This window comes from Danio rerio, chromosome 1, assembly GCF_049306965.1.
Source record: "Danio rerio strain Tuebingen ecotype United States chromosome 1, GRCz12tu, whole genome shotgun sequence".
Lineage (NCBI taxonomy): Eukaryota > Metazoa > Chordata > Actinopteri > Cypriniformes > Danionidae > Danio > Danio rerio.
This window is the reverse complement of record NC_133176.1, coordinates 49,870,001-49,892,410: the sequence shown is the minus strand read 5'-3', so window position 1 is coordinate 49,892,410 and position 22,410 is coordinate 49,870,001. Positions and strand designations below refer to the sequence as shown.

The window sequence follows — 22,410 nt, the reverse complement described above, 5'->3', positions numbered from 1 at the left end:
AGTTCAGTTCCCAACATTTTTAAAAATATCTTCTTTAGAGTTCAAAACAACTAATAAAAGTTTGGTGAAGTTTGCACAGTTATTCACTGTTCTATTTTATATATACAGTAGGGTCACTGCAAATGTTTGAACTTTTTTTAAACAATTTTATTACAAGTATGCAGTGTGAAGACGCTCAATTTGTTTAACATTTATTACGTGCAGCTCTTCATGAAGCTGCATTAAAAAGCCAAAGAATTTAACATTAGCTTGTTTCCCAGTTTGATTGCGATTGATTTCAATTGCACAGACAATAGAAGTTAATGTGAACTGAAACCATGTATCTTTAGCTGAAATGGTTTGGGTCAACATGAAGGTTCTGTAACCCAACATTAGATCAAATATAGACACTGGGTTAATTTTTTCAGTTAAATTTAAATGACACTTTAAAAAAACAATATTTGTCCATATTTTATCCTCCAATGTTGGGTTACAACAACCAAGCGGTTTTTTAGAGTGTACAATTAATATTTATAGAAATATTTGATTTAGTTTTAGAGTTGATTGCTTAAGGCTGGTGTATGAACGTTGTTGAACCATGAAATATGAATGTGAAATGAGACTTGATCAAAGGAATGCTGTGGAGCACAGAATACTGGTCATGGCTGATGTTGGAAGTGGGGATGCTGGGAGTTTTTTGAGGGGGACAGTGAGTGTACCTCTGAAGCCAAACGGTGTAGGATCACTCTGTCTTTTAGTTTTGTGGTCGGGACTAGGGGGGGATGATCCTGGCAGCCAAAGTAAGGAGTGAGAGAGGAGAAAGAAAAGGGTAAGAGGACGAACAAAAGGAAAGAAGAGAAAGTCTAAAGAGAAATCTGGATCTTCTGCAGGGTGAAAGCTTCTAAAGTAACATATCTGCTAAAAGTCCTGCACTGTGCCTTAACCGTTTGCCATGCTTTTTTTTAATTCATTTTTTTTTAATTCATTTTTTTTATTTTGTGTGTGTGTTTATTATTATTCTTGCCATAATGAACCCAGGCAAATGTAGTTTGTCCAAAATCCCACCAATATTATAGCATAATATAATATAATATAATATAATATAATATAATATAATATAATATAATATAATATAATATAATATAATATAATATAATATAATATAAATACATATTAAATTACAAAATATATTTACAAAAAATTTTATAAAATAATAATTTACATCATAAAATTAAATAATTTTATAAAATATCCAAATATTAAATGACATAAACCAAATAAATCCCATTAAATTAAATGAAGAAATTATAAAATAAGCAAACTTTCATAAATAATAGATTAAATATATTTCATAAATATGTTGGAAATAATCACATTGAAAAAATATATTAAAAAAATAAAATTAGTACAAATATAAATTAATTAATACAACAAAACAAATATTCCACTTCCAAATATGTATTAAATTAAATTTGTTTTTTGTTTTAGACAAATTCACCTTCATGTAAAATTACCACAACCACATATACATTTAATTAATAGTTAGAATAGTTACTAGCAACAACATTTACAATTAAAATAAAAAATATAACTTAACAAAAAATAAAACAATTAATTAAATTAAATAAATACACAACTTTTTTTGAGTTTTGTGTTTAATCTCACAGCATTTTCTCATTGGAAATTCTCATTCCTGGTTAAGGCACAGAATACAGCACTAGCTAAGCTTGAGCTATAATGCTGAACTGCTGCTAATCGAGTTCTTCTCTTCTACACTAGACTAGTGTACACTAGTAAATCTGTAGTATACCTGGATGACAGAGCGTGACCATGGGCAGTGTTAGACTTTTACCACCAGAGGCCGCTAGCAGCTCTGCAGTCAAATTTCAGTATTATACCAGGTTAAATACTAATTCTACTACATCATCAACTAAAAACATTTATTTCTCTGCCTAATGGTTAATTATGCAGTTTTAAATAAATGATTGAATGCTGTGCAAAGTTATACTTCTCCCGCTGTACCTTTTTGACTCTTGAGGTTACTGAAGCCCTGCAGTGTAAAGCGCTTTTTAGCCACTGCAGCTCTCTCAGTGTTGGGACTGACGACAGTCTCGTCTATTTTCCACAGACACACACAGAGAGAGAAAGAAAGAACGAAAGAAAAAGAAAGAAAGAAAGAAAGAAAGAGAAAGGGAACATTACAGGTTTAGTCAGAAACAAACTAGGAGAAAAGAAACACCAGGGGTCACAAAGATCAAACATCATAGTCAAAGCAGCAAGAGGGAAAAAATCTAGCAGGACGGACTGAGGGACACAGGTCTGGGGCTGTTTTTGCTGACTGGTTTGTAAAATACATCCTGTGCATTATTAAAGTCACTTTAAGGCTAGTCATTTCACTCAGCGGCCATCTTTGAAATGCCTCTTGGTCATTGTGTTTGAATGGGGAAACATTAAATTCTCCAAAATAGCTTACGATTCATTCTCATATTAGGAATTACCAAAACAATTAAACAACAACTGTCTATTTAGTTTTATTTCTAAACGTTCGAATCACACAAAAGCTGCAGAAACTAACATCTGGTCCGAGCCCCTCCCCTGGAGAATCTTCAGTCTATATTAATCGTTGATTGGCTCCTGTACTAGAAGGCGGGGCTTCATTCGTCATATTGACCGTTACACTTTTACCCATTCAAAACTATAAGAGTGACACGTCTTGTGTATTCTATAGTGTTATTATCCCGTGTGAGTGTTTGATGAGCGAGATGACTGACCTTTGAGCTTGTCGTTGTTTTTGAATAAGGCGGCTGAGCTGGGATCTGTGGTCGTGGGTTCTGTTTTCTTCTCGTCTCCTTTCTTCAGGCTCTTTGGGTTTGTTTTGAAGGGGCTCAGGGTCAGGCCGGTGCTGCTGGGAGTTAATGGGGAGATCTGATCGGAGCTCTTCTGCTGGCTCGCCTCTGAAATACAAACAGAAAAACAACCTTCAATTAGTCTTTTAAATACACAGTTTAAACACTTGAGCTGATAAATATTCTTTGTGTGTAAAAAATGTCAATTTTTTTGTCAAACAGACAGCTGAAATAATAATTTGTTTAAAATGGCATTTAGAAATGTCTTTACTATCACTTTTGGTTAATTTATAGGGATAGTTCACCCCAAAAAATAAAAAAATCTGTCATAATTTACTCTCACTCCATTTGTCCCAAATCTGTTTGAGTTTCTTTCTTCTGCTGAACACAAAAGAAGATATTTTGAAGAATGCTGAAAACCTGCAACCATTGACTTCCATAGTATTTGTTTTGCCTATGGATCTCTATGGGTACAAGTTTCCAGCATTCTTCAAAATATCTTCTTTTGTGTTCAGCAGAAGAAAGAGACTCTTTCTTCAAAAAAGGTTTTGAAACCAATTAAGGGTGAGTAAATAGCCAGTAATTTGTCATTTGTTTGGTTAAACTCTCTTTAATCAAACTAAATTAAAATCTCTTTAATTAAGCACATTTTAGTTAATTTAGTTTATTAACGAGATAAATGCAATATACAATCTTAAAAATGCAATATTTAAAAACAAAGTGATTTTCTTGACTTTTTTCTATCAAAAGTTTAGTATTTTTTTGATGTAACCTATAATTTATATCATAGAAGCAGGGTGCTTCAAATTCTAGAGAGCATTTGATTAAATAGAAAATCTGATGACAAACTGAAGTGCAGAGGGATGTCATCAAAATCACTGATCTAATTTAGACTAACTTATAAATAGGGATGGGTATCGTTTGGGGTTATTTCGATACCGGTGCTAAATCGATACTTTTAAAGTAGAACTGGTGCCAAAACAGTGCCTGATCCGATATTTTTGATCAACAAAATTATGGTGGATGACTCTAGAAAAATATTTTATTTGAGAAAAAATATATTTTCATCATTTTATTTAACAATATAATTAAAGTTTAAAGTATACATCAATTCATACTTTATGTATTTCAACTTAATTTCATCGATTTTTTTGATTATTTGTTTGTTAGCATGAATTTAGGATTTGCATTATGCCATTAACATTAAATTAGTTTACTACTAACCTGTGGAAAGGCTGTCATCAAAATCAGGCAACACCTTTCTTTCTAGGGTTGGGGCTTGTGACTACGTTTACATGGACACTACAGTAATCTCATTATTTTCCTTAATCTGAATAAGGCAGTAATATGAGTAAAGTCTTTACATGAGTTGCTTTTTAAATGTTCCTTTCATGATCCTGTTTTACATGTTATAGCACATAGATCAATTAACCTCATTGCATCACCACGCTATCCACATTTTCCTCCGCAGTTTCATGTCATTTCTGGGATTTCATTCTTAATCTTTTGACTTTAACTGCAGTTCCGCAGTTTCAATTTCATTCAGGAATATATTGTTCATGCTCCGTGACAAACTGAGGTATTAGATGAGAATATGAAGTAAGGACTGTTGGAAGAGTGTTGTTTTAATGGAATTTGATACCGCACACCGAATGGAAAGAAAGAAAAAAACTCTGCATTCCCTAAATCCTTCCCTGAAGCAACAAGAACAAACACATGACATCGCAGACGGTGTCCGTATCCCTCAAAGTTGTTTAGAAGTAAATGTTTAGAGATGGTGTGACACAACGCGTACCTATGTGTGGCCTTGATGTACCCCTTGATGCTTCTTACATCCTTGTCGCAGCACCAGCGACACCACAATTAGGCACCGAAATTCATTTGCTGATACCCAACCCTACTTATAAATCCCAGTATTGCGGACATATTTATAATAAAAGACATACATACTTTTAAATATTTTCACAGGGACTTTAATGATGAAAAATGCATGTATCTCACCCCTGCAGGCCTTTAGCTGCCTTGTCAGAACCTTCCGGATCTCATTCACCCATGCTGTTTTGATCTCTGGTGTTGATGCCTGAAAATCAATGATAGTCACTGTTACATTAGTGTGTTACAATAGATTATATACATCCAGTGCTGTTTAAATAGGGAATTTAGAAAGAGTATCTCCACGTTTATAAGTGTTTACCTGCACAATATACACTTCCTCTCGAGAATTACACCAGATCTCAAACTTTTTGTTGTCTCCTTTGGCGTTCTCTGTAATACCCACAGCACTCATCTATCAGAGGAAAACATGCAAACAAAATTAGTGATCTAATATTTGCTGCCTTTCATTTGCACGCACATGGATTAACATTTAATAGCCCATCAATGATGAATGTAATAGCATCACAACTCATATGGTTACGATTTATTTTACAGTTTGCGAAAATCTTTAATCACTCAGTCACATTGTCTGCAAAGAATTTTCCTATCAGAAAGTTAAAATAAAAATAAATGCACAACATTAATACTTAATAAGGACGGATTTTATTTATTCACATCATTTATTTTCATTTTGTTTTTTTTCTTCTCCCTTTTCAAGGTTTTAATTGTATTTTATTATAGCTAAGCTGTGACCGCAGTGTCTTAGCTGGAGACTAGTTTGTTTGGGTTTGTTTGATTCTGTACAGAAATACTGTATTCTATTCTGTGTTTTGCTTAGGAATCAATAAAACTGCTAATCACTAGTACTTACACTGAGCGAGTGTTTGAAGCTGTATGACGGGGCTTTCTCATAACCCTCCCCGTTCTCCTCTCGTTTCTTACAGAAGAGCAGAGCTTTCTCGTGCAGGAACAGGTGTCTCTGCATGGGCTTGAATCGTGCCAGGTCTTTTACCTTGGCGTGACCCTTCTTATGCTCCGTCCACACGCTGAAGGAGCCCTGCATCATCAGACGGCCCAGATCACTGAGGTTACCCTGAAAAACACAGATCCCAGATGAAACATTCTAACATGACTGTAAAGACATTATATGATAACAGAGTCATGGCAATATATGTTCATCTAAAATAGTTTCAAATAAGTTAATGGTTTCAACTTAATTTAGGTTAAACGAGTTGTGTTTTAAGTCAGTTTAGTGTTATGGATGTTAAAATAACTAGTACAGTTAATTTGATTAAGCTTTAAAACGTAAAGAAACACTCTACTTTTAAAAAAGGATCATTTTACAAGTCCCCTAGAGTAAAATAGTTGAATTAAATTTTTTTTAATCCATTCAGTCAATCTCCAGGCCTGGCAGGATCAAGTTTACCTTAGCATAGCATAGATCATTAAACTGGATTAGACCAATAGCATCTCACTCGCCCGTTTCAAACTAAGTTGATCTCTCTCTTTTGTGTGTTGTAGTGCTGTATTTATACCATAGTAATCTGCTAGTGTTTGCTTTGCTCTGGCTTTTTTGGGATTATTTATTGTGATATCCAATTGCAACAGAGAAATACAGGGAGATATCTCTGTAGACTGATGGCATTTCAGGCCGTTCAGCCTTATAACCACCTGTTTTGTCATCATTTTAAACATTATGCTAGAGAATCATTCAAATACTAGCTCTAAAGTGACTGTAAAGTTGAAGTAAATGATAAGGTGTATGAAGATGAAGTTGAGTGTATGAATGGCGTAAGAAAGTAGTTCCTATTACAAAGGGTTTTTGAGACTCTCTGGGTTTGATTTTCTTTTTATGTACACGATAATGCCGTCAAACTGTAGTATAAACGCAATATCACACTCATAGCAGTGCAATATGGCTGTATATTGCCATTAATGGGACAATACACGCCTTCCACCAGTGCCGATATACAGCCATATTGCACTGCTACTCGTGTGATATTGCTCATATATATATATATATATATATATATATATATATATATATATATATATATATATATATATATATACAAATTGAAAGCACTTCTAAATTTTACACTAAATCAAACGCTTACTTCGTATCCAGTGATGGCGATGAGGTGCATAGAGTCGTTCACAGCTTTTAGGATGCCAAGAATGGATGAGAGCGCCTCCTGTAGGTCCTCCTCACCCTCACAGCCTTTACTGTACTTCAGCAGCTCCTGACACATTGACAGTGAGAGGTGTAAATATACTGCAATATATCTGTACCTACATCAGTGAGAGGCGACCGTGTAGTTTACCTTTAGTAAAAGCTGGTATTTGGTTATTCTCTGCACAGGTTTCAGCAGGTATGAGTCCAGACCAAGCTTATGTTCCAGTTTCTTTTGACACTCCTGAAAGCACAACAAAAAGCATGTTTTAATAATAATAATGCATTTTCTGATCTTATTTTATATACTACAAGCTCTCAATGAATAGAAATGTATTATCATTAATGAAGAAATAATTGGAATGTATTATATTATATTTAAAAATGTTTTAATTTAAATTTTTATTGTCACATAAAATATTCAGTGATATTACCGTTATGTAACTGCACATATATAAGTATAATAAAATAATTGCAACTGAATTGCCTTATTTTATTAATTTCAAGTTAATTTAATTGTTATTAAAAGAGTTTTCAGAATGAAGTCAGCTTTTACTCCAGCAACTGTTACTTTAATTAACAGATCCCACTGTTTGTGTCTTTATTTAACTTTTTAAATATCTTTAAATATTTTTTTTATCAGTTTGTAATCATTTATCTCTTGTCGTTTTAATTTCTTATAATTATTATGATTCTTTTAACCTTCTTGTTCATGTAAATCACTTTTAATTACAGTTGTGTATAAAAGTGCTATCCTGTATTAACAAACTTTCTTTGCCTTTCTTTCATTTAACTTATAAGTAATTTTAGAATAAAAGTAGTTTTTTTCAAAATTTTCTGAAATACCATTCCTAAAGTATTTTTTTTTTATTGACTTTTTTTGTTTTTTTTAGGACAACAGTATCTCCAGCAGAAAACATATCCAAAGACGTCGTTTTAAATTGTAATGAAATGTGTGTTTTCGGATCAAATGAAGACAGCAGAAGTCAATGATTCATTTGAATAATTTAGCCTGACATGTTTACTGCCCCAAAATATTTTAAATGTTTCTCAAAATAAAATATATTGTGTTCAAAGGGAAAAAAAGTTTTAGTTTTTTATGCAAACATTTAAAAAGAATTTATTTTAGAGCTGTAATCACAATACTGTGAAACTGATATTTTTATCTAAGGTTATCATACCGTCAGAATCTTATACCGACCCATGCCTATCTTGAAAAAGCACTTTTTGTTTGATTTTGTAAATTGATTTGTTTTAAAAAATATTTCCAAAATGAAATGAACCTTTACTCCTGCAATGGATTCTTTAATTAACAGATTGCACTATTTGTGTCTTTCTTTAATTTTTTTATTTAACACATTTTTAATCTGTTTTAATCATTTTAACTCTTTGTTGTTTTTATTAGTAATACTTACTGCATGATTACTTTATGATTATTTTAATCTTCTTAATTATGTAAAGCACTTTGAATTAAGTGTTTGTATGAAAGTGCTATATTAACTAACTTTATTAATAAATACTATTATAATTGCTTAATTGGTCATTTAAAATCAAATTAATTGCAACTGTTATTCTAATAGCATGTTATTAGCAATTTAAGAAACAATGAGCTCAAATTAAACAGAAAACTACTTATAAAAGAAAAATAATGTAAAGTAAAATGCTTTATTTTACTACTTTTTAATTATTATTGTTATTTTCTGAGAATACTGGAAGCTTATGACAGAATCAAACAAGCAAGCTTTTACATCTACTCTACAAATGTTACATCATCCCCTCAATACCCATGTTTTACAGATTTTTTTAAATGTGATTTCCTCACTCCGTTTTCAGAAAAACTATTTAGCAAATTCATTTCCTTACAATATGACTCCTTTAGTTTACAAAAATAAATATGCACAAATATGTAACGCATATAAAAAGTAAGAAGACCTGGAAGAAAGCGCAGTCAGAGCACTGTCTCCATAAAGACTCTGAGCGAGGTTTGTTCTGACAGTACTTCTCATAAATCTGCAGATCTGTCATCTGAGGAAAAGAGGAGCAAACACATCTGAATAATCAACCAAATCACCTAGAAAACCAAAAACAACTAGCACCGTGACCTCAATACTCACTCTTTCCAAGAAACACTGTCCCACAAGCTCAGGATAATCTGTGTAAGCCTCCAGTTCACGAAGAAAAGTCCTAAAATATATTAAGAGTTAATATAAGAGATGTGCTTTAGCTTTATAACGCTACATAACAGAAACACAGAGATTGTTCACTCACTTCTTGTGGAACTGGTAGATCTCAGACATGTTTCCGAAGAGGATGTCCTTCTTGTGAAGCAGTGTGTTGGGGATGAGGTGAGACATGGCAGGATTGTCCATTTCTGCTGCATAACCCTAAATACGAAATCATTTGAGAAGTCAAATGAAAAAAACAGATCTTTAAAGGAACTATTTCTGAAAAATAGGCTCACTTTACAACTAGAGTTAAACAGTTTTATTATTTTTGAATGCATTTGGCGGTTCCAGTGGGAGCAATTTTAGCTTAGCATAGATCGTTCAACTGGATTAGACCATTAGCATCTCGCTCATAAAATGACCAAAGAGTTTAGATAAAGCATGAGACTTTTGAGCTACATCATGTACTAAGACAGATGGAAAATGAAAAAGCTGCTATTTTTCTAGGTAGATCTGTCTAGAAACTCATTTTGTCTAGAATCTCATTTTGGCGTAATAATCAAGAAACTCTGCTGTCGTACCATGGCTGCAGCAGTCGCAGTGATATTACGGAATGCCTGAATTTGGCAATTTTTTTTTGCAATATAACCAATGCGACCACCTGCTAGCACAGATTCTGAACCATATATATTTAAACCAGAATACATGGAATTTTCAGGTGCTGATCATTGTGCCTTCTTTGAAAATGTGTCTATTTCCAAAAAACAGGAGAGTTCTCCTTTAACACAGGCCCTGTTTACATCTGGTAAGAAAATACCTTTTTGTTGATCCGATCACACTAAATGAGGTGTAAATGAGGTCTAAAACATTTTGAGCTGTTTGTAAACATATCTTAAGGTGCTATACTTATATATAGATATATAAGGTGCTGTATTTGCAAGTCAATGGAAATAATTAGAAAGCAGGTAAACAATTTATATAAAGTGAAGTCAAAATTATTCGCCCTTCTGTTAATTTAAAAAAAAAAAATTTCCCAAATGATATTCAACAGAGCAAAGAATCTTTCACAGTATTTCCTATAATATTTTTTTCTTCTGGGGAAAGCTTTATTTGTTTTATTTCGGCTAGAATAAAAGCAGTTTTTAATTTTTTAAAATCTTTTTTAAGGTCAATATTATCAGCCCCTTTAAGCTATATATTTTTTGGTCCTCTACAGAACAAACCACTGTTATACAATGATTATTTCCCTAATGCCGATTTCAGACTGCATGATTTTAGCCCAGAATTTTATTTGCCGACAGGTTTTTGAGAAATCGCAGACAAATGCCTGAAATCACAAGTAACAATCACACAGTGTGAACAATCAAAAACAAGATCTGAGAGAATCGCCGATCAGTCGCCGACGCCGGTCAGATATTTGGCATGCTAAATATCTGGAGCTGTTGACGATTCAAATCACGCCATGTGAAATGAGTTCTGATTGAAAATAACATTGGCGATCCCCTACAGCCAATGAGAAAGCAGCATCCACGAGTATGGGTATCTGCAGACCACCTGTAGGTTGGGAGAGAAGTTAGAAAGGCTTCATTTGGGTCTATTTGGACCCAAGAAATTAAGTAAGGAAATTTCACAGCAGCACCTGTGTCAGTTTGACGTGTCATCAGAGCAATACCACAACCGGGTCGAAAAAGAAAAAAGTTTGGGAGAAATTGTTAATTTTCTTTAAAACCCAGGTGAGCATACATTTTCTTTCCCACTAAAGATTTCTTTATCATTATGTAGGTAATAACAAAAGGTAAACTACGTGACCGTGCGTTGTTTCCATGTAATTTCTCGTGTGTGTTTGGTTGTGAGACGTAGTTTGTGGACCAAGACAAAGTTATCTGCGATTCTCCTATTGTAAAGTCATGCAGTGTGAAACCCCTGTCGTCGATCCATCTAGTAGTGTAAACACAGCAGCATTGAAACAATGGCCCAGATAGTCATGCAGTGTGAAAACATCTGTGACACGACTACTTTAAAAGCCGTGCAGTCTAAACTTGGCATAACTTGTCTAATTAACCTAGTTAAGCCTTTTATGTCACTTTAAGCTGAATTCTAGCATCTTGAAAAATATCTAGTAAAATATTATTTACTGTCATCATGGCAAAGATAAAATAAATCAGTTATTAGAAATGAGGTATTAACACTATTATTTTTAGAAATGTGTTAAAAAAAATCTCTTTTGAACAGAAACTGGGAATGTACAAGGGGTGGGTCGGGGTTAATAAATAAATACAAAAGGTATCCTCATAAAAGCATGTTAAATTGATTACACGGCTCATTATATTAAAAACTTAAAATTTTTAGTTTAAAAAGGGAATATTTTTGACAGCACAGTGTACAAACAGTGAAAGTTTTTTTTTTTTTTTTGCAGTATTCGATTAAAATCAAAGCCCATAAACCCTCCCTGAGACATTAGGTGTGAACAGAAATGTGTATCTCCCTTTTCTACTCAATCTTAATGTAAACAGAAGTGACCTCTGACCTCCAACACGCACAGCAGCTCCTCCACATACGCTCTCTCTGTCTCCAGCAGCTCGTTCATCACGTGCCTTCAGGACATCAAACCGACCATCAGTACATTTTGTTTTTGCAAAGAATATTTATAATTGGATTTGATGTGCTTTGTCCTTGACTGACCGTCTGAGCACAGCGAAGTTCTCCTCTTCATCAGAGACGGACGGGTGTCTGCTGCTGCCCTCGTTCTGTAAATGCAGCTCTCCCTGCAAACAGAAATGAATGTGCATCAGTTTATCTCTCCTAAAGTAACAATGAAAATACTTCAAATTTTATTAAATATTGGTAGAAATTTTGACTAATGCACTGTTATAATCTAAAGTTGTATCTGTTAATATTACTTAATGAGCCAGTGCTAACATGAACTAACAATGTATTGCTCATTGTTTTTTTGTTAGTTTTTTATTGCTTTCCTCCTAATATAACACAGTACCAAGCAAAAATACAAAATGCATACAAATTCTTCTCAGTTTATACAAATATACCGCTAAGAAAATGAGTAAAAATAAGTAGGAAAACAGTCGCAAATGCATAAAGATAATACTACAGATCACAAAAAGGTAGACACGTTCATAGTTTAAGTGAAGAAATGAAATACTCCCATCTCATATATCCACTATCGCCATTCATTTTGGTTGACATTTTTTTATATGACAGATTCTCAATCCTGAACTCCATCCCAATTTAAGTGTAGGGCATATTGCTCATTGTTCAGTTGATGTCACAATGAAAAATTCAAGGGTTTTCAAGCAATAAAGCAATAAAAGCTTAGAACATTAGCTTTTTGTACATTAGAATGTGTTACTGAGCACAAAATATAAATAACATTTATATACAGTTGATGTCAGAATTATTAGCCCCTCCGAATTATTATAAGACAACCCCCCCCCCGTTAATTTTTCCCGGTTAATTTAATTTTTTTAATAGTTTTAATAAATCATTTCTAATAACTGATTTATTTTTATTTTTGCCATGACGACAGTAAATAATATTTTACTAGGTATTTTTCAAGACATTTTTAAAAAGATTTTTTTTATACAGCTCAAAGTGGTATTTAAAGGCTTAACTTAGTTAACTAGGCAGGTCAGGGTATTTAGGCAAGTCATTTTATAATTATGGTTTGTTCTGTAGAATATCGAAACAATATAGCTTAAAGGAGCTGATAATATTGAACTTAAAATGGTTTTTAAAAAATTAAAAACAACTTTTATTTTAGCTAAAATAAAACAAATAAAAATATTACCAGACATACTGTGAAAATTTCTTTGCTCTGCTAAACATAATTTGGGAAATATTTAAAAAAGAAGAAAAAAAAAATCAAAGGGGGCTAATAATTCTAACTTCAACTGTATTTATATAAACCTTGAACAGGAATCATTCATAATAAAATATTCTAATTAATTATAACAGTGCAGCACTAAAACAAAAATCTGTAATAATATAACTTTATAATCTTGTAGAATTATATACATCTGTGTCTGTTATGTTAAATGATTATGTTTTACTCTGATTTTGACAATTTATTTTTAACATTTTTAATTGAAACATTAAACAAGAGCTGTAAATTATAGTAGACACTTTAAGACGCATATACAGTACTATACTATGCACTTCCTCTTAAGCTTTAGGGCTATTTTAGGTAATTCCGAAAGAATTTAAACATCCGAATTAAAAAGCTTCCCATACAATAAAAATAGACATTCTGTTCTAGGCTTTCACGCAGTTTTACATATGGCGTTATTGATACAGACAGACCTCTAAAAACGACAGTTATTTCCTGATGATGTCACTTTGTACCCCGTACCGGATACGCAGAGTTGAGAAGGACTGAATAATACAGACAAAAATATGGGAGATCTCAACTTTAAACTTGTTGTTTTAACTAAAGAAACATAACTGCTAAAATATCTTACTTTTAACAAATTGTTTCTTATATTTTTGCTTTTATGTTAGTTTTTTACTCTTTATTTGACCCTTCAACTGACATAAAACAGGAAAATTTTATTTCTGACACCTCATCAACTGTAGCATGTGTTCCTTATTGAATTAAAATAGATACCCACTTTTTTGCAGTTTCCATTGATGACGTCGCCTTCTATAGACTTCTCTCTATGAGCTGGAATAAAACACATATAGCTTAAAACCACAAATAATCAACACAAAATCCACAGCTGCTACTTAAAAGAATAGTTCATCCAAAAAATACAATTCTGTTATCATTTAGGCCTAATCCCAATTCTACCACTTAGCCCTTCCCCTTTGTTTTGAGCGTTCACGTGAAGCAGCAGGAGTGTCCTGATTCTCTTTAGCTTGAAGGCGTAGGGCTGAGGGGAAGGGCTAGATACCCCTTAAAAGTTTTTCCAGGACCACACTCGAAACCAAACGGGTAAGAAAATTTCCCAGAATACACCAGCTACACCGGCAGCATGGCTGCACACGGGAATCAGGAGATGCACAAATTAGTATTTTTGTCATTTTTATGAATTTTTACAACAAACAAACACGTGCTTTAATACAATCATAACTGAGTTCATGTTTTACCGTTAAAAACAAACAAAAAACACTAAAATAAAAACTTTTGAAAAAATTTCGCCATATAATCCCTAATAATAAACCAAGTATAGCAGTCACACGACATACTTTCACATCTGACACTCAATGGCACTCGAATACCCAGTCTGAAAAGTCTAGTGACTGAGAATGAGATATACAAAAATAGAATTGGGATTGAGCCTTACTTGTGCTCCACTTGCTCCTAACCTGTTTAAGATATATTAAAGAATTGCGTAAAACAGCAGTCATTGACTTTTTTTAATCATACTATAGAATCCATGCACTCAAAAAATGTTCTTGCTGTTGGTTCTAACTAACTATCCAAAATCAACTGAATCAACACAACTGCTGAGTTTTTTTGGGGACAACTTAGTTGTGTTGTGTTCAATCTACTTTAATTTGTTTAAAGAATAAGTTAACTTTATTGATTTGTGATGGAACAACAAGAAAGACTTGTGTGGAACCCGGCATTTTTTACAGTGTGGATTCTGGTTTTGAACTATCCCTTTAAATACGACACACATTGAAACCCCTGCAGTTCTCAATTATGAACACCAGATGGCAGGAGTGTGAAATAAGTCTGCCATGTTTAATGTGCATGAGCGATCAGAAATAAGAATAGGCAGTGTGCAGGAGTGTGTGGAGTGGGTTAGTGGACGACATTGAGAGGACAAACATTAGCGCACTGCAGAGGACAGAAACCACCGCTCCACTGAATATACTGCTGTTTTAATGTGTTTACCTCAGCTAAAAAGGCTCAGCTCATGTAATATTCATTGAAGTTTATTAAGAGTTAATTCAGAAATAAATAAAGGGAGTAGCATAATTTAGCTATATGAAGAAGCTGTAATGAAAGAAACATTTATTGACCGTGCGTGAATAGCTTGTAATAAAAGTTAAAGAAACGATCCACTTTGGAATAGGCTCATTTTACAACTTGTAATGTGTTGTTACCACTTCTGAATCCATTTAGCCAATCTCCGGCTTTGCTGGGAGCACTTTTAGCTTAGCTTAGCATAAATCATTGAAACAGATTACACCATTAGCTTCTTGCTCAGAAATGACCAAAAAGTATCAGTAATTTTATGATTTACAGCTTGACTATTCTGTAGTTACATAATGTACTAAGACTAATGGCACTATTCCTGCTGCAGACATGGAACAGCAGCAAATTTCCTTGATTTTTACACCAGAATGAGAGTATAGTTTATAGACATATCGACTTAGAAAATGGCAACTTTCATTTTATGTCAGTCTAAATGCACAATGTAACTACAAAGGAATTAAGCTTTAAATAAGAAAATTAAAACTCGTTTTATTTTTGAGCGAGATGCTAATGGTCTAATCCGATTCAATTATTTATGCTAAGCTAAGCTAAAAGTGCTCCCACCAGACCCGGAGATTGACTGAATGAATTCAAAAACAGAATCACTCATCTGTTTAACTCTAGGGGGATTGTAAATTTACTTTTTTTTCAAAAATTTGTAGGGTTTTTTGTTTTTTAAATGAGACCTTTCTCTGTTTATAACAAGGGTTTCTGAATTCTACATACAGTATAGCCCCATTTAATCCTATCAGATATCTACAGCTGGCCAATAACACAGATTACAAATAACTTGGGTGAAAAACTGCTGAATAAATTTCACCCAAAGCGTTTGTGTCATGCCATAGAATCAAACATAAGCTACAAAATCAGGTTTTAGTGCTAACCTGGAGATGAGACTGGTGTTTTGATGATGGCTTCAGGACGTGGAGCGACAGGCTGCACGGGTCGAGTTTGTTTAGCTGCTAGCTTCTTCAGACTGACCCTTCTCTTCTCAAACATTTCCTGCATGGACAGCTGCTTCTGAAACACTTTGTCAACCTGATCCTGTTTGATCAGAGAGAAATCATTCATTTAATGCTTGCAAACTATTATATAGCACTGTATGGATCGTCATGTCAATTCAGATCATTCTAATGGATTAATTCTTTTACCCTGAAGTCTTGTGTGAGTACGGAATCATAGTCCCTCCAAATTCCATTCAAATCTGTTAGCTTGTGCTGATTGGCTGTATCCAAGTAACGTTCAATCTCTTGCAGCGCTGACTCCGCCCCATCCTGTGACTGACACTTATCCACAGGCTGAGACGCCAGCAGGTAGATTCCATCATCATACCATTTAGTGGCCTGAGAGTGACAGAAAAAGAAGAAATATATATATTATTCAAGAGTTTTTTGTGCTTTTAATGCATGCCTTGGGTTACTTGCAACCCACAATGTCTATTCAATTCCCTAACGTTAGACATCAGACTTCTTAATATTCTTCAGTCTACTCATTATAAACAATATACTAAGAATTAAACTAAATGGATAAAGATTGTATGTTTTCTAGTTAATTTATTTGTACAAAGTGTATGTATTAGTGTAAGTATATTGGGTCACACTTTATTTTAAGGTGTCCTTGTGTAACTATTTAATCAAACACTGAGTAATATGCATTAACTATATGTACTTACTAAATGGTTAGGGTTAGAATTTGGGTTAGTTGTATGTAATTGTAACTATTACAGTAAATACATGTAACAAGGATACTTTAAAACTCTTTTAAAGTGTTGCCGTATGTTTTTCTTCTGCAACAATTTTTAAATATCTGATTATTCAAGTGCATTTCATCTCAAGTTGAGTTTCAAAGTAAATAATTGAGCAAATTCTCCATGTATTAGAAGTGATATTATTAGTAATCTTTGTAAAAGTTGACACCATTTAGTCTAGAATATAAAACTCTCTCAGGATTTCCTCTTGTTGATCGGCTTTTTAACTTCTTGTCGGCCTACCTTCTCCAGACACTGGTGAAGCTCCACGGATTTGAACAAATAGGCTTTCTTGGCCCTCAGGATGGTGCTGATCTCCTCACACACAGAGCGCAGCTCAGAGCATTTGGGCAGGATGGAGTCCACAGCATAATGAGACGCTTCAATCAGCTGATCTGCATCACTCGCAAGAGACAGAGCCTGGTCCATCACCTCCTACACGCACATATACACAGAGAGAGAAGTATTGTTATGATAATGCACTACAATTAACAGTTCGGGGTCAAGTGGAGGCAATAAGTGATTCGCTGAATCATCGATTTAAATTATTTGTTCAAAGCGGCTGATTCATTAGGAAAATAAGCAAGCGAACATCTTTATGGATGAACCTCAGAAATATTTTCTGGAATCAAATATAGAATTAAGATTCAAGATTGAAACACAAGAGTGTTTCACTAAATATTCAGCTTCAGTTGAAGCTACTCAGTGTATTTAAATATTTTTATTTTTGCATCTGACTTGATATTCAATCTGGTGAACTGCTGGATGAAATTCTCAAATTTGTGATGATGCTTGCACTGATATTCGAGAAACCAGAACCCATTTCTAGGGCCCGCTGATATTTTTTGCTATTTCTGCGCAGAATTTTGTAAACAATCTGTGGATTTATGCAGAATAATTTGGGGAGTATTGAGTTTTGGAGTAACAAAAAAAAAAATAAATAAATAAATAAATAAAAAAAATAAATAAATATATATATATATATATATATATATATATATATCACTACCGTACTAACCGATAATAAGCAGCTAATCAGTAGTTTATTAAGCTAAAAGCCTAAGTAGTTTGTTAATAGAGTGAATTGTACAATACAATAAAGTGTGATGTTTGTTTTTTATGATCCTCACCAATGCTTCATTTACTTAATCAAAATACCGTAATAGTGGGAAGTACTATTACAATTTAGAATTGTTTAAATATATTTTAAGTATATTCAGTGTAATGAATGCCAATTATTGCTGATCTTTCAGCAGCCATTACTCTGCTCTTGTGGTGTGTGCGATAATTGTCCATGATAATATTATGTATTTACACACACACACACACACACACACACACACACACACACACACACACACACACACACACACACACACACACACACACACACACACACACACACACACACACACATATGTGAAATAAAAAATAATACATTTTAACTAATGTTTACAATGTAAAACCAATTAGATCCACAAAGGTGTAAACAAAGCAGGTCTCTCATATAATATATCTACTAAAATACCGAAAATATTACTTTACAAACTGTTTTAAAAATAAATCATATGAACATTTTCATATTAGTCAATAAAAAAAACATGTTAAAGGTTTAAACGATGTAAGTTTAAAGAGCTCTCACAATCCCTCAGTGTAAGTAAAACGACTCCAGTGCATTGACGTGTGATTTATCACTAGACTCTTTATTTAGACTCTTCTCTGCAGGATCAGGATGTGTGACTGGTTTCTGAAACCACTGCGTTCAGCAATTTCATTAAGGATGCTGAGCTTGACATGCTTTATAGGACCATATGCCTGAATCTACACACGCTAGAATATTATAAAGACAAATGAGCGCTCGCTGGGTGTGAACTGGATCTCTTATAGAGGGAGGAATTCATGTGGGTTTTATTTGGCAGTGCTATGCCTTATGTCATTAGTTTTGTATTTAAATAAAGATGCAGGTTGATACTCACGGATGCTCTCTCTTCGTGATTGGTCAGTTCTTTGAGGATGTGTTCAGCATGGGCCGGGCTGATTCCTACTTCGGAGAATCCTGATAGTCGGTCGTAAACCAGGTCTAGGTGAGCTCTAACCTACAATACACACATACACGTCACATTATATCAGTGCAAAAATAAAAATGGGCTGATTCTGGATTTATTTTGGCTTATATTGAATGAAATTAAACACATTTTGATTCAACGTATTAAAATAAATCAGCGTGTTCGTCTCACCTCCCGGAAGTTCTGCTCAAAGTGCCGCAGTTGCAGACATTGCTCCAGCTTGGTCTGATGTTTATCCCAGAAATCATCAAATGCCGTTTCAGTCTCATCTAGCTGACCGAGCAACCTGTAGAATAAGAGACACGCTTGTGAAAAATCCTTATCTCTGAAGCTCTGCCATCATTTATAGCAGAATCTGCTGAGGAACACAAAAAGAGATGTTTTGAAGAATGTGCATGCTGCTCAGAAAAACGAAGAAAGGTGAATGGTGCTCTTCCTATGCAGATTACAAATAAATATGGGTCACTTTTAAAGTCTTTTGATTTTTTAAGTACCATGTTTTACAGTACCACCTTGGTAAAGTTTTCAAATGAGTCATACTGATAATATAATGTGGATGTGTAAATGCTGCAGATCATTGATTGGCCGGAGAGAAGTTTGTTTATGATGATGTTGTCCCAGTAGTGGTGGTGCAGCAATCGCGATATGCCTATAATCCCACCCAGTTTGGTAAGCACAGCATAACACAGTGCTGGATTAACATAAGGGCTAGGTGGGGCTGAAGCCATAAGGCCCATGCAAGGAGGGCCCCTTGATTGGCTGAGAAATTAAACAACAGTGATGCCGCTAAACTACGGCTCGGAGTGGCTGGAGCTCAATCTATATTTCGAGTAGTCCTTTGTTAGTCTTCAGTAAGGCTGACCAGTTATCCAATTTTTTCTAGGAAAGTCCCTTTTTCTCCCAGAACAGTGGCTTATTTTAGCTCTACCATGATCAAAGTTCAATCAAAGGCAGGCTAATTAAACATGTCATACAACAAAAATTTTAATTTAAACAATATCCGTTATTGCCTTGCAGTAAGAGAAGCCAGGATACGCGAGATCTGCTGTATAATGGACTCATAACTGAAGCGCTGTCTCGGCTGCGCAATCCTTCCCTCAAATAATATATCCAAACCAGTGTGCGAACAAATCAAATAGCCTATACACACAGATATCAGAACGTCCATGGTTGCGGAGTATCTATGTCAAGAAAATGGTTTAAGTCCAATTCAACAAATTAGAAAGCAAGCTTTTTAATGAATATTTACTTAGACCCTTTTATAAAAATGACAATAATGATCCAGAGCAATAAAGTATTGGCGCCATAGACTGTAAAATATATGGACGTAATATCCTTGACGTCACCCATAGGTTTCTGAAGAATTGAAAAGAAGCTACAAGTAGGCATGGCCAACTGTCGCCATTTTGTTCGCGTGTAATCGCACTGACCGGGGGATACCAAACAAGGGCAAAGACGCAGAGCTACAAACGCCTGCTAGCATTTTGCTTAGACTGGGTTTTCTATGGGAGAAACGCTTAATACTTCATTACTCTCATTGGCTCGTTTGTGTTCTGACCACATGTGCTTGGTTGTATACTATATCAATAAACTGTTTAGTCGTTTAAAAACACTTATAATACATTGAGCCACTAAACATTGCTCTAATAAAACCTAATATAAAAGAAAAGGAAGAGTTATAATAAAATTCACCCCCTCACAGTTGTCATGAAGGGTAATAATAGTTATATGAACCAAAATCGTTCTTTGCAGCAGGCTGTAAAGACCTTCTTTTCTGCTGTAAAGTTGGCCATTTTAACAGTGGGTTCAATAGAAATTTAAGCTATATGGAGCCAGGACTATCGGAATTTGAATGTATTGCAGTTTTAGTTACTTCCGTATTTGCTTCACGTAGGAGAGCGGGAGGTTGCCGCTTGATTGGCGCTAGCTTTGATGAGACATTTTCTGGGCAAACAAAGATGCTAACCTTCTGTAATGGATTGACTCACAAGACCAAAGTTTTTGGGAAATTAGAATCAAGGATTTGAAAGATATTTTAGGGTTTTCTGCTAAGCTGAAGTTAAAAGTAGATTTTTTAAACATAACCCCATTTAGAGTATTGATTGTAAAAGCACTTGTTTTTTTGTTGCTGATTTTGGCAGCCTGTTTAATATTTGAAGTTCATGTGATGTGATTAATTTAGCTTTACTTACTTTTCCTTGTATGCCTACTTTATTAAAATAGAAAACATTTAAAATAATCAAATGCAGTGTAAATCAAATAGTGGAAAATTATTAATATTATTAAGCAAATTATTAATACTAATACCAAATAAAAATCTACTTTTTTGAGGTGATAAAATTAATGGGTCCTTGGGTTTTCTATTATTACGATCACCAGCAATCTACAACCAGAGATTGCTGTTAAACACACTCACATGAACCACAAATCCGCCATGTTATGGACCACTACGACACCCAGTCATGCAACACACACACACAACCGGTTCTAGATCATGACTGGTTACACTCCCACAGCTGAAGCTGCTTAAGGACAGATTAATGCACTTCATAAACAGCACAAACGCACACAATGTGGCTGAGTCTTGATAGCTGTATAGTGATCATTACAATGTGTTTTCCCTTGTCCTAATTTCCGTGTTAGACCTTGCCTTGTTTTGTTTTGATTATCCCTGTATGCCACCTGCCTTTTGACCACTTGCCTGCCAATATGACCACTGCTCTGGATTGCCCATGTACAATTATTTGGTCCTGTTTCAACCACTTTTTGTTTGACCATCCTATCAATAATGACCTGCATAAGGATCCTCACTCCGTTTTCAGTGTCACATCCCTGTTCCATCTATAGCCCCAGGGCCCAATGTGTTCTTAATCCGGCCCTTGTACCACACAGTGGAAAAAAGCCAAAAATGGCAAAAGTATTTTAAAAAACATTCAATAAATTAAAGCTGAAAGATCCAGAATACCAAAATCTAATTCATTAATTGACATAAAAAAGCTTAAAATATAGCTACAGTAGTACATCTATAATCACAGTTGACAGCAGACGGCTGTAGAAATTAACACACACACAGTTCAGAACGCTGCGTCACTGAAAGTTCAGATGAGTGCAGCTGGACTGTTTTGTGTGTTTGTATATTTGCTGTATGATCTTCACCAGGTGGGCCGTCCTGTTATGTATGCAAAAACACAGCTGACCAGACAGCTTAATAAGGACAAAATCCCACCAAGGACACGCAACAGTCTGCAGCCGTACTGCAAGCGTCTGCTCTTTCTTTTTTGCATTCCAGCAGGGTAGATGCTATCTCACACACACACACCTCTGAACAGTAGCCAGGTTCTCCAGTTCATCGTGGTTCATGCTATAATCTGGATCTTTCACCAGCGGCTCATTGATGCTCTCCAGCAAACGTCCTCCCTGACAGAGAGCGATCCTGAGGTCCTCCTGCACGTGCACACACACACACACACAGAGAGAGAATGATGAGAGAGTGCATGAAATAAACATGCTATTCACTCTGAATGATGAGCGTAAATTATTTATATAAGCTTAAGTTTTGGTTATAGCTTATGGCCATGTGAATAATCCATGTTCAATTATTTAGGATTTTACTGCATGTTT

The 22,410-nt window shown here is 34.4% G+C and overlaps 1 protein-coding gene across 49 annotated transcripts in view; it reads right to left on the bottom strand.

Moving 5' to 3' along the window:
• The window catches only part of mcf2la (mcf.2 cell line derived transforming sequence-like a), a 143,236-nt gene that overhangs the window by 9,719 nt on the left and 111,107 nt on the right, over positions 1–22,410 (bottom strand). For 21 of the 49 annotated variants that reach the window (XM_073954082.1, XM_073954110.1, XM_073954146.1 and 18 more), the window contains 18 exons: positions 22,109–22,233; positions 18,961–19,075; positions 18,700–18,819; positions 16,967–17,158; positions 16,128–16,319; positions 15,861–16,020; positions 13,661–13,713; positions 11,721–11,803; positions 11,566–11,632; positions 9,142–9,257; positions 8,988–9,057; positions 8,806–8,898; positions 7,025–7,117; positions 6,818–6,943; positions 5,572–5,793; positions 5,020–5,112; positions 4,827–4,905; positions 2,751–2,933 (listed from right to left, as the gene is read on the bottom strand). In XM_073954082.1, the coding sequence (XP_073810183.1) occupies positions 2,751–2,933; positions 4,827–4,905; positions 5,020–5,112; positions 5,572–5,793; positions 6,818–6,943; positions 7,025–7,117; positions 8,806–8,898; positions 8,988–9,057; positions 9,142–9,257; positions 11,566–11,632; positions 11,721–11,803; positions 13,661–13,713; positions 15,861–16,020; positions 16,128–16,319; positions 16,967–17,158; positions 18,700–18,819; positions 18,961–19,075; positions 22,109–22,233 (2,182 nt within the window). Of the gene's footprint in view, positions 1–698; positions 768–1,789; positions 1,853–2,001; positions 2,095–2,750; positions 2,934–4,826; positions 4,906–5,019; positions 5,113–5,571; positions 5,794–6,817; positions 6,944–7,024; positions 7,118–8,805; positions 8,899–8,987; positions 9,058–9,141; positions 9,258–11,565; positions 11,633–11,720; positions 11,804–13,660; positions 13,714–15,860; positions 16,021–16,127; positions 16,320–16,966; positions 17,159–18,699; positions 18,820–18,960; positions 19,076–22,108; positions 22,234–22,410 lie in introns of all 49 variants that reach the window. The other 28 variants (XM_073954026.1, XM_073954024.1, XM_073954031.1 and 25 more) reach the window with 3 other exon arrangements.